The 12,194-nt window shown below is 49.7% G+C and overlaps 1 protein-coding gene across 1 annotated transcript in view; it reads right to left on the reverse strand.

The window, feature by feature from the left end:
- Nucleotides 1-12,194, reverse strand: part of GPC3 (glypican 3) — a gene marked incomplete at its 5' end in the record, with an annotated part of 79,597 nt that overhangs the window by 53,764 nt on the left and 13,639 nt on the right. The window contains 2 exons of the mRNA XM_009876777.1: nucleotides 1,735-1,860; nucleotides 4,581-4,714. Of these exons, the coding sequence (XP_009875079.1) occupies nucleotides 1,735-1,860; nucleotides 4,581-4,714 (260 nt within the window). The remainder of the gene's footprint in view (nucleotides 1-1,734; nucleotides 1,861-4,580; nucleotides 4,715-12,194) is intronic.

The following is a 12,194-nucleotide window of genomic DNA, read 5'->3' on the forward strand; positions in this document are numbered from 1 at the left end:
CCTATAGAGACAGGAGGGTCACCCTGGGAAGTGATACGGCTGCAGATGCTAAAAATACAAGGTGGGAAGGCAGTTGATGCATTTAAGGAGCAACAGTTATTTCTATTTGGTGCATCTGTTTGTGCTCCCTCCTGTACACCCTGCCTTCACAGGGGTGTTCAAATCTCCTCCCCCTTCACACACACACACACACACACTCTTCATCCTCTCCCTGCCTTGCCCTCTCCACACGCCAGGGCACCTACATGACTTGCCATAGTGCCACCAGCATGGGAGTACTGCAGCAGGTGACCTAGGGTGACATCTCTGCCTATGATGGTTTACTGGTGCTCTCAGAAGAAAGCTGAAGAAGGCTATCATCTACACTCAGGTTTAATCTGCAAAGAACTCTGAACTCACATTTGCGGCAGGATCTGGACTCAGGACCTTTCCATTGCTGCCACTTCACCCCACTGTGGCGTCAGCAGCACCTGGACCAGGACCACCGGCCATGGCCCTGGTGAGTAAGCAAAGACCTCACCCTAAGGCCTCCCCTAAAATGCTGCAGCATTTATAGCTCTGTTTAAGAAGTTTTAATTAACAATCAGTGAGACAACACTGAAATAATCTTTTTTTCCAGTTGAACTTAAGCATGGAAATTCAAGGTTTTCCAGAAAAAAGCACAGATAGAGAACACATTTTTCCTTAGGCAATGTAAGTACACGTTATTAGGCATGTGATCTTAGATGCTTGGGCATTTTTTTTTCAAAATATAGTTTGATGCTATTTTCATCCCTTCAGTGTTTCAGGTCAGTATTACAAGTACAGGCTAATTACCACCCGAGGTTACTGATCAAGAAGTCATAATTAATAACTCAACATTTCACCACTTCCTGATTTTATTTCTATTTCTTCCCTTATGCAAACTACTTAATAGTAAATGATGCTTTGCAAAGTAGGATGATTAGAGTAGATTTATGTATAATTAGAAAAAACATTTCCAAGTTCTATTTCCACATTCTTTAACATTCCTGAGGGGCATTTTTTACAAGAAAAACCTCTGTTTCTATTAACACTTCCTTCCCCTTTATGCTATGAATCCCATATTTGCTTGTCTTCATTAACCTCACAGTGCCCACCAGGACATCATCAAACTGGCACGGGGAAAAGCAGCCAGGGCATGAGCTGGACCCTGGTGTGAATGTCCCCAGCCAGGGCTCAGCTGTGGGAGGACAGCAGCAGTGGCACCACCAGAGCTCAGTTGTGCAGCACAGAGCCACGGCCAAGGAGAAACCCAACAAGGAGGTCTTCCTTGTCACTCCCCAGGTAGGACAGGGGATGCTTCCTGCTAACACTGTGCAAAACCAGGCTGGAGACATCCCCACTCCAGGGCAGCGCATGATGGCAACTGCTGCTCCAGGGGAGCTGGACCTGGCACCGTGGCGCACACTCCCATGGGAGCACGGCTGCACCGAGCTGCTGCTGCTCTCCTCTCTCAGGCTGACCACCACACACCCACCCTGACCAAACCCTGCCATGGCTGCAGGGTTTTCACAGCAGAGTGCAGAAAACTCAGTGGAGGGCAGCACACAACCACTTCTCTCCGTGCAGACTCTGCACATCCATCTGAGCTGCAGCGCAGGTGGACACCAGCTCTGCAAAAGGTTTCCTAAGGAAACGAGCAGTGTCCTGGTCGTAGAACAAAAGATAAGTAGGGGAGAGGGAGGGGAAGGAAGGAAGGGAGACGTGTTTCACCTCTCTGTGACTTCTTGTCCATTCCAGCAAAGAGTGTCATTCTGAACAGCAGAGCTGTGGTTGCAGATGTACTCTGGCAAGCTGCTGTAAAAACTGCTGTAAGACTTGAGCTTTGTAATAAGTTCCCTGGAAGAAAGGGAGAAAAATGGTGCTAAGTTAAAAGAGGAAAAGAAGATGGAATTGGTGCATTTTAACCACTGAAGGAAGTCATACAAAAACAAGAGAGCAGCAAACAAACCTCATTTCTGACCTCAAGTGGCATTTTGCATCATTCTCTGCTGTTACTCAGTCCAGGGCTGAATCCATGTTTCTGAGGGGCAAACTGCCTGTGACAGGAGGGATGCTGGGGCAGTAGAACCTCCCTCAGCCCAACCACACACAGCCCACCAAAGCCAGACACACTGTCTGTACTCTCACAGCGCCTAAGGAGAGCTGCTGCTGGCTCAGGCCGTGCATGCATCTGAGCAGCAAGTGCTCGGGCTGTCAGCAGTCCCCTCTGCTTTGCAGAAGACAACAGAGGCCCTCCAGGAATCAACAGCTTTGTTACTTTGGCCTTCCAATACCCCTGCATGGGCAGGTGGCACTTCTGGTGGCAGACCAGAGCAGATGCTCTCAGCACAGACGTGTACAGACGGGAAATGCTGGGTACCATGCCATGTAAAAACCACATGATTTCAAGGCTGGGCTGTCTGTGGGGTCACAGTCTGCATTGGAACGGCCAGATTACACTTGGCAAAATGTCTCTGCCCTGGCAAGGCAGGAGGAGGCGCTTGTGTGAGAGCGGGGATGCAAACCAGGCTGCACCTCCACCCCACACCCTCCCTTCCCAACACCAAGGATCTGTGCCCACAGCAAGTTCCCTTTGGCAGCAGTCCAGAGGTGCCAGCACCCAGAGCCCCCGGGCTCAGCCTGGCAGCCGCAGGGAAGGGAACATGGGCTGCAGGGGTGGGATGCACTCATCCCCCCAGCTCAGGTCTGTCTCCTCCGGGCACTCAGCAGCTGTCACCAGGAAATAGTGGTAAATATAATCAGGTAAATGGCACCAGAAGTATGAGAACATGAAGAGCAGGGACTGGAGGAAGTAAAGTTTGGCCCCACAGTCTCCTGGCTTGGGTTCAGCACTTTTTCCCATTTGGCAAGGAGTTATTTCTTGGCCTCCTTCCTCCCCGGGAGGATGATGAGGGAGCAGCACCTGGAGCTGGGAGCACTCTCAGGGTGTCCCTTGGTGCCCGCAGCAGTGGGACTTCCATGCCCTGCCAGCTGTGGGACCCCTCCAGCAGCACCCGGCCTCAGACAGAGCAAGCTGAGGCCCGCTGGGGTGCAGAGGGATTGTCCAGCTCCCTCCGACTCTCTTTCCTCGGGCATTTCGCGGGGTTCCCTCTGCAGAGGAATCCCTGATTGCCAGCTGGGGGCAGGCGAAACACGGAGAAGACGCGCCAGCGAAGGCAGCTGCACCGCTCTGCTCTGTCTTTTTGCTGCCGAGGAGCCTGTTCCTGCCCTGACCGCACGCACACAGGCCCTGCGGGCAGCGGCGGCCGCCGAGGGAGCCCACAACCTCCCAAAGCCAAAGCCCCTCCAAAGGGTGGGAGTTCAGCCCACAACAACCCCTGCACAAATTGGAGGGGTGCCTCAGACATCGGCCTCCTGCATAAAACCACCTCCTACGACCACCTCCCGCACTGGGACAGAAGGTCCATCCAACACAATTTTGAAACCCAAAATAAGGCAAGACCTGGTCACGAGTTACACGAAACCTTGAGCAGGACAAGCCTTACGCGCCCATCGCACCCAGCTCCTCACATTCTAGGCACTGCCTTGTTCCTCACCCCGCAGACCCCGGCAACGTGGGAAACACAGATGGAAGAACACCTTCCCAGGAAGCAGATTCCCGCCAGGCAGGGAGGGGAAGGGAAGGGAAAAACTTGTGCAGGTATGAGCTCACATAATTCATCACAGCAGATTTCACTAGACTTCACCGTCCTCAAAGGCCACCTCCAGCAGAGCCTGGGCTGTGTAACCCTCCGACGTGTTGAGGCAACAGAGGAATGCAAGCCCTGGTGCTATATCTCAAGGGATACCTATCAAGAATGTGGCCCTGTTCTTCTTTAAAGAAAAATCCATAAAAGCTTAGTCTATCCCCAGTTCCAAAAATTGCCAAGCTTGCCTGTTTCTACTCCACAGGGATTTTTCTTCTATTCAAGAAACGAGTAAAAGCACCATGCATCTCTGGGTGCATTTTCAGATCCAGAGGGGAGATGCTCCTCCCTGACACACCAGCATGAGCCCACTGAGTTACAGCCTCTAATTACAGAGGGAGAGAAGCACAGGGTACAGTGCCAGCAGTGAAGGCACTTGCTCCACTTTGAAAATATTCAGTAAAAGGCCATTAATATTCCTAAACTACCATAAAAGACTGCACAAAAAGTGAAGTGAGTCCCCCTTACCTATACACACAGTTTCAGGCTGGAGTGATCATTTCCACCTGTAACTACACCTGTGAGTATTTCTGGCTCTATAGCAGTGGCTAAGAAACAGAGACAAGGCATTTGGTGTATGAACCTGCGTGCTTGGTGCACTGCAAAAGAGCAAGACAAAGACGAAAAGCAGAGTTTTACATCTTTTCTTTAAAAAAATAGAAACACTAGGTAAGAAAACACATGCAGACTCCTCAATGCACTTCAGTGCCAGCCATAGAGGAGCTCTGATGTTCAGAGTCAAAACCAGCTGCAGATTTATGGGTAAGGAAAGCAAGGAGCTCTTCAATTTGCTTTCAGAGGGCCATCCCATATTGCGGCCGCCTCTGCAGCCCTCCCTACAGGCACTGTGTGCAGCCCGAGTCTTCTCACCTCCTCCTGCTCGACAAAGTTTCTTCTTGCTCAATGCGAGTCACCTTCAGGATTTTCTTGTTGACGAAAAGGTCTTCGGGGTAATTAACTGATCGATACCGCCTCTGCTGAGCGTGGCCGCAGAACCGGCTGATCTGGAAAACACAAACAGAGCAGCGTGAGGAAGTGTTGGGACCAGAAGCATGTCAGAAGAGTCAAAATGCACACTGACACCTGCACGTGAGCTGGTCTGTCCTCCCATCCTCGCCATCTTTCCCAGAGCTACACAAGATTTTTGGGCATCAAAGTGCCTCTCTGGCTACCAACACCCCTGAGCTGCAGGAGTGAGTAGCAAAACTCCCTGTGCTCGGTGAAACTCATGCTGACTGGAGGGGGCTCTAGATTTTCCCTGCTCCTTCCTTGCTGAAAGCTGTGGCACCTCAAGACTCTATGCTCCATCTCTTTAGTCAGACTTTTAGGAAACATCTCCCCTCTGAAGGTAAACCCTAAGACCTCTGGTTCTGCATCTCAAGGCAGCTCAGCATCTGCACCGGCAGCACTGTAGGTGCCCAGGGATGAGAATCATACACGTCATTACTAATAGAAAAACCAGACCCTAAAATGCAGCAAGCATTGTGGCTACAGCCCAGTCATACCACAGGAGGTCTTGATTAACAGGGCTCTGTTAATGATACAAATTAGCTTATTAGCATACAGATGATTCCGTAACCAGCTGCAGCCGCAAGGGAAGGAATCTAAAATGCTCCTTAAAAGCTCTCCCATAAGGCCACTGTCCCAAGACTCAGCTGGCAGAGCTGTGGTCACTATGGCAAATGGATTTGCAGCCATTTCCTCCACTGGGAGACTGCCGAGGAACAGTTGTCCCCGCAAGGCACCACTGCCACTGCAAAACTTGCCTTTTGATCCACCCTGTCCTCTTCTGCAGGACTCATCCACGCTGGGTTGGGAAGGGGGCTCAGCCAATTATCAGGACTCTCCTTCCTTGAGCCTCATCCCACCAGCCACGATCAGGCTTGGGACTAACCACGTACCCAAAAAATGTCTGTTCCTTGCAGTACCTCATTTATCTTCACACCACACCGAACCAGGGCAGTCAGCTAATCTCCCGGTTAGCCACACACCAGAGGCTAACAGCACACCCGCTGCCTAAAGCTACAAGCATCTGATGTGTAAAGAGAAGAGATTAATTCTGTTCTATTACATCCTGCATTTGGGTGGGCAAATAAATTAGTAATGTCACCTCTTTCATTATCAAGAGCAGCACAGTTTGTTTGCTCGTGCTGCTGTACAACGAAGAGTAAAAGAGAAACCTCCTGGGAGCCGGGCACTGACATTTCTGGTTCACAGCGTGGTGGGATGAGAGGCTGCCCCTGGTCCCTTCTGCACCTGTGGTTCCTGCTGCCAAAGCAGCTCCTCCTGCAGCTGCTGGGGGAGCAGTCTCGGCAGCATCTTACCTGTGTTTTTTCTCCAGTGCCATCCCTTGGCTGTGTTTCCCCTCTTCCTTACCAAACCCAAGTCTTGCAGAAGAATGTATCAGCCCTGTTGCCCTTCATAAAATATGTGGCAGGCTTCAAACACAGGGAGGGAGTAAGAAAAATGAACACCACATTTTGGGCTCTTTTCTTTGCCTTTGGGGCTTTCCTTCATCACTTCCCTCAAAAATTTGCAGGTAGTGCCCTGCCTGCAGGTAGCCAGGACCTGGAAGAAATGACAGAGCAGCAGGAGACCGGGACAAGGGCATTTGGGGCACCTGAGATCCCATCACTGCAGAATGGGTCTGCACATCCCACGCTCTCTCTGTGCTGGCTGGTGTCACCACCCTGGCAATGGGCAGATCAGCGGGAGAGCACAAGGATGCATGGGGGTCTGCAGACCTCCCCATCCAAATGCATCCTCCAAGCCCACAGAGAGGTCAGAGATGAGACCTGCCATGAAACCACCCTGGGGAAAATCAAGGTATGCAAAAGCTACAAGACAGTGGGCACAGAACAAGTAACGCTACAAAAGCGACATCGCTGCACCCACGCTCTGCACGGGCACGTAAAGCAGAGAAGTGGGAAAAGGTCAAGATATTTTAAGCTGCCGTTTGTGATGACTCTGTTTGTCTCTCCCCAGCTCTGTGAAAAGCCACCCCTTCCTTTTCCAACACCCGCCTTTCAACTGGCAAAACCTATTGAACCCCGAGAGAAGAGCAAGTCCAGGATCAAGGCTTTTTCCCAAGGATGCACTGAATGGGAGGGCAGGGCCGGAGTGACAGCCCGAACAATGGCACCACCCGAGAGCGTGCTTCAAACGGCAAAGCGACCGGGCAGATCGGGGCTGTCTCGTCTCCCAGCCAACACCGAAGGTATCGCAGCCCCTCTGCTCCCAGATCCTGCACAGCAGCTGCAGCTCAGCCGCATCCTCGCAGCCCCGCACAGCATCTGGGTACCACGGGCTCCTGTGAGGGATGAAGCCACAAATAGGATCATGTCAGCCCTGACATAGGATAGTAAATGTAAAGTTTTGTGGATAGAAGGTGGAAGGTTTGAGCAGTGCATCCAAGTTTTCACATATTTATTTATTCACGGATCAATTAACCTTCTCAGGAAAAAAACCCAATCCTGCAGCCCATCTTGCAAAGTCACAGTGACATGATTGTCACATTTTAGTCAAACAAAAACCTGTCTGAGATCTGAACTTTAAATAAAGTGAGAGAATGTAGAAGTAACAGATTGCCTGCTCATTTGCAGGGGCGGCATCGTGTGCACTTTTGGGGGGAGGGAAGGATTTCACAAACCATCTGCCGAAGTCTGCTGGGCCACAAGCTCAGAAATCCTGTTTCAATCTTTCCCCCTTTCTGAGTCCTCACTGCAAGTTCAGGAACACATCAATCCAGATTCCCAGTCTCTTCCTAATCATCTCTATCTTAACACGAGCTCCAAATTTTATAAAGTCCAGAAAAATGCCACCATGGGACAGTCAGAGAAGGGACACCACAAGCCTCAGACCTTGAGGGGAAAAAAGTGTGATGCTTCAGCTCTCCAGGCATTGCTTGCTTTGTCAGGAGCAGCAGAGCAAGGAGCGCTAGATCCCCGGTAAGACAGGATGCCTGAGAGGGTCTGCGCAAAAGAAGGCAGCACATCGAATCACGTGTGCTAAACTAGCGTCGAGTGACAGTGGTAATATGTGGTTGCCTCCCGCCACACAAATATAAATGTGAAATTCAAAGCAAATCAACAGAATGGAACCGCCAGCTCTTCTCGGGCTCCGTACGCTATCAGTGGATCACAAATATACATGAACCCTTACTGAAAGTGTACCTGGTGCAAGAGCCGTGCAGTCTTTTATTTCATGTCACACGGAGTCCCAGAGCAGGCTTTAATTTGAAACGTCAGGTCACAAAAAAAGAAAAGGACAAGTAAATCAAATGGCAGTGTGTTTTTTAGGTAATGGCAGTTGGGGTTTATTTTTGGTTTTTAAGAGAACTTGCTAGTCCACCAAAAAACTGCTGTGAGGGGACACAAGGTAAGCCAAACCCTCCCAAAGTCCTGAACTTTTACAAGCCCCAAAGCCACCGATACTCCAACAGCTGAAGCGAAATTTCCCTCCCCCAGCTCATTAACAAACTCACTAATTACCCGATTCCATTAGCCTCTTCCATGCGAGTGTGACCCACTTTGCCTCCCGCCGACCGCTATCCATCTCTTTATTCCAACCGCAGGGAGAGACCGTGCCCACCAGCAGGGCAGAGCAACTTGGGGACCCCCCAGCTCCCCGGGGACTGAGGGGCTGCTGAGGGTCCCCGGCTGGACAGGGAAGCAGCTGGTCCCGACACCCCTGGGAGCTGCACGCCCCGTAATGGCTCTGCTTTAGAGGCAACACTGATTTGAGAAGAGCGCCAGGACAAAGCTAATGGAGTTTCACTATCAGCCTGCTTTAACACTTCGCCGTTAATTTAAGGTTAGAGGTGCGGGAGGACTGCAAAGAACCCATTTGCAACTGCACAGAAACGATGAACCATGAGCAGGCAGGGACCAGCTCCATCAGCACGGCTGCTTCCAGCCAGGGCGACTGCGAGGGTGTAAAGCACAACACTGGTCTGTGTGGGTGCCCGCAAGACAAGAGAAACTGAGACCACTGGGTTAGGCTTAAATTACATCCAAAAAAAACCCCAGGAGTACTGACCACAGTATCAGGTTCTACACAAAGTGTCACAGCCTTGGTGCAGCTGATAGAGGGCAAAGCACCTGCAGGTACTCGGGGCAAAAACCTCTCACCTGGCACATCACAAGCAAATCCAGGGGGGAAAGATTGGAAAGCAACACACGTGTGATCCTTAGCACCAACCTGAGCACTGCTTTTAAGAGTAAGAGCATTTTAAAGGTAATTATCTAGAAGATTTTTTTTAAAAAAAGCTAATCAACTTCTTCTTGGAAGAGAAGAGAGTGCATGAGACACTGCTGAATACCTGCTGCTGCCGCTTCTCATTCAGCCGGTGAGCTCCACTCTGCTCCAAACGAGAGCCTCCTACATTTGACCTTCACTTAAACTTTACCTGGAGTTTCCATTTGTCTTCTCTTGAACTCTTCTGCTTATAGACTCATTTTCCAGGAAGACAGACTCTTTTTTTTTCCTCTCGAAGGGACAGCCTCATTTTAAAGATTTCCTCCCGCAATCTCCTCTGCTCTTTGGAGCTCACGTCTGTCATTTTATACCTATTCCCGAGTTTCCTTTGGGAGAAGCTGCACATTAAGCTGAAAAGCGATTAACTATTATAATTGATTTGAACACAGCCTCTGAAAGGGTCATTTGCTACGGTATGCACAGAAGAGAAAACCACCACAGACTTCGAAGAACCTGTGCTGACTTCAGAGGAACCAACTGATGCCCACTGAGCCCTGTGCATCGTCCAGCGATGGAACCCAGTTTGACCAGTAAGGCTGAAAGCCTCGGTAACCCTGCTGCCTGTGCTGGGGCTTCTTCCACGATTCTTTTAAAAACCCACCCTGCTACACATCATGCATGTTATTAGCATTATAAAGAACGCGTTTGTGCCCCGTTTCTCTTAAAAGTCACCATAAAACTGAACCTGAAGTCTATTAATCAAGCACTGCTATAGAAATTCGCTTAATTAAATTCTAAAGGGCTTAAACCAAAAATATACATTGCGATGATGCGGGATAGAACATAAACTTTTTAATAGTAGTAACAAAGCACATTTACCATGTCTACAGGTGTAATAAAAATGCTAATATATGTTAATGTTTAGTCTGTGGTTAATGTTTTGTCTTGTTAATTTCCCCAGGGCTTTTCTTACTGATTTAAATCTGCCACACTACCCCAGTGATTGCATCTCCTTCCACAAACTGCAGCCATGCTCTCAAACGAATGCTGATTAAGAGAAGTGAAGAAACACTGAGCCAGGACAAACACTCGTATTATATGCTTGTAATCATTGAATACGTTTTGTCAGGAAGATGGAAAAGAGACAATTCCTCACTCTCTTACTCTTCTCACAGCAAAAAATATTATTATGGGCATAAAAATGGATTTATAAGGCTTTAGTTTAGGAAGCACATCATTATTAACTAAGTAATGATTGTTCTTCTGGTTCCAGGCACTCAAGCAGAAGTAACAAACGGAGTATAACACAGATGTCTTCTACGCACATTTCACTGAAATTCCTAATTAATGGAGTACTAAATGTTATTAATCAGCCTATAGTATAACAATTTCCATTATTCAGACATCACCTTGCAAGGATTACATAAGAGACACTCTAACTCACTCGCGCAGAGCAGCAGAAATCGCAGGAAGTGACCTACTCTCTGTGCCGCGGAGAAGAGCGTTTAATAATGCATTACCTTTAAATAATGCAATGCTATAATGTGTAAAATGCACACAAACACTAATGCTTAGAATAACAGAGCGCAGGTCACATCAGTGCCCACGGTGACGCCCAACACATGCTGCAGACGTGCTCAGGGACCTCTGCACTTACCAGCCCAGGTTATGCTGAAGGCCATCACCACCTGGTTTGAAACCACGTCTTCAATCTCCTGAAGACCACGGAGGCATTTGTAGAAGGAAACCAAACTTCATTTGTGTATCTATCTCAGCCTTCATGCAAAGCATCACAAGACACTTTCTGGAGGCTCAGCATCACGGCAGGAACATGGGGCCCAAGGAGGACCAATGGGTGCCCTCTCCCTGGCTGCATTTCTTGTCTGCAAAGACAGGTCTGACCACTGACCAAGACAAAACATGAGAGAGGGCTTGAGACTTGATGCAAGAGGTGCCAACAGCACAGCAGCCCTTGCAGACCCCAGCCACTGCCCAGGGCACTCGCCAGGCCTTGGTGTGACCCAAGGGCTACCTCGTGCTGGTTCCTCAGGGCAAGGAGCAGGACATGTTCCCCACACAGCCACGCGCGTTGATGGGACAGAGGTGACACACGAGCTGGCAGGTCTGATTCACGGTGCAGGTACAAGGTTGCTCTGCCCCAGAGCCTGCGTAACGGGTGGGTGCAGCAGCTCAGAAGAGCAGTGGAGAGCCCAAGGCGCTTCTTAAGGGTTTTGAACCCCTGGTGCTAATTGCTGAAGCTGGATGATCCCCATCTGCACTGCCCCCTGCTGCGTCAGGGTTCAAACAGCTCGAATCAGAAACCACAGCTGCACTTCCACCACTGCTCCCATTAGGGCATCCCACCCCGTCCTCAGGAGGAGCTGATGCCTGGTGCCCTGTACGTGTGCCACAGCATCCAAGACTCCTCCACACCGTGTCACTGTGTCCCACCACATCCCAACCCCTGCGCTGACCAAGCTTCTCCCAGCGCAGGATGTCCTTCCCCTCAAAGGAATCGTGACCTCAGCTTGAGTCAAGCCCTTTCAAACCTACACAAAATAATGCAAACAAGATGTTTCTTCTTTCTGGCGTCTCCAGCAAGGAGCATTTAACCCACCAAAGAAAGCTGCTTTGTGTTTAAGCAAAAGGCTGTTTATTGTTATTTATAGGTAGAGAGGAAGTTGGACTAAATGATCACAGTTGTTCCTTCTGCCTTTATAATCCATGACATATAATTAAAGAACAGCTTTTCAAATTGGCGTTTCCCTCCAGTGTTTTGTTAATTCCGTTTTTAACACAAGATATGGTATTTTGGTTCTGATGGTTGGACCTCAGCAGCAAGCCAGAGGACAGGCAGCCAGTGCCCCAGCCAGGGCTCAGACCCAGCACACCCAACCGCCTGGAAGAGTCAAGGAAAAAGCATTTGCTTCATTTTCAGCACACGCTTCTGCAGTTTTCCTAATCAGAGACATTTCCTGGAAAAGGGCCCCATAGCATACTAATGCACCCGTTACAGGTTTAACTCAGATCCGCACGATGTGGTGTTTCTTAGACAACCAAACTATGTCTTTATTCTTGAAAAGAGAAGTCAGCCTTGCCCAAAAGGTGCAAAAGGGAAGACGTACAAGCAAAACCCAGAGAAAAGTTGGAGTGTGCTCAGCTGGCCAAGGCCAGGTTCAGGAGGAAAACACAACAGCACCTGGAGCCCGGCTCCTGGTGCAGCCCTGAGCCTCTGACAGGCTCTGGAGCTACAGTGGGGACATGGCAGAGGCTGGGGGGGCGGCCGGG

This window comes from Apaloderma vittatum, unplaced genomic scaffold, assembly GCF_000703405.1.
Source record: "Apaloderma vittatum isolate BGI_N311 unplaced genomic scaffold, ASM70340v1 scaffold5369, whole genome shotgun sequence".
Classification (NCBI taxonomy): domain Eukaryota; kingdom Metazoa; phylum Chordata; class Aves; order Trogoniformes; family Trogonidae; genus Apaloderma; species Apaloderma vittatum.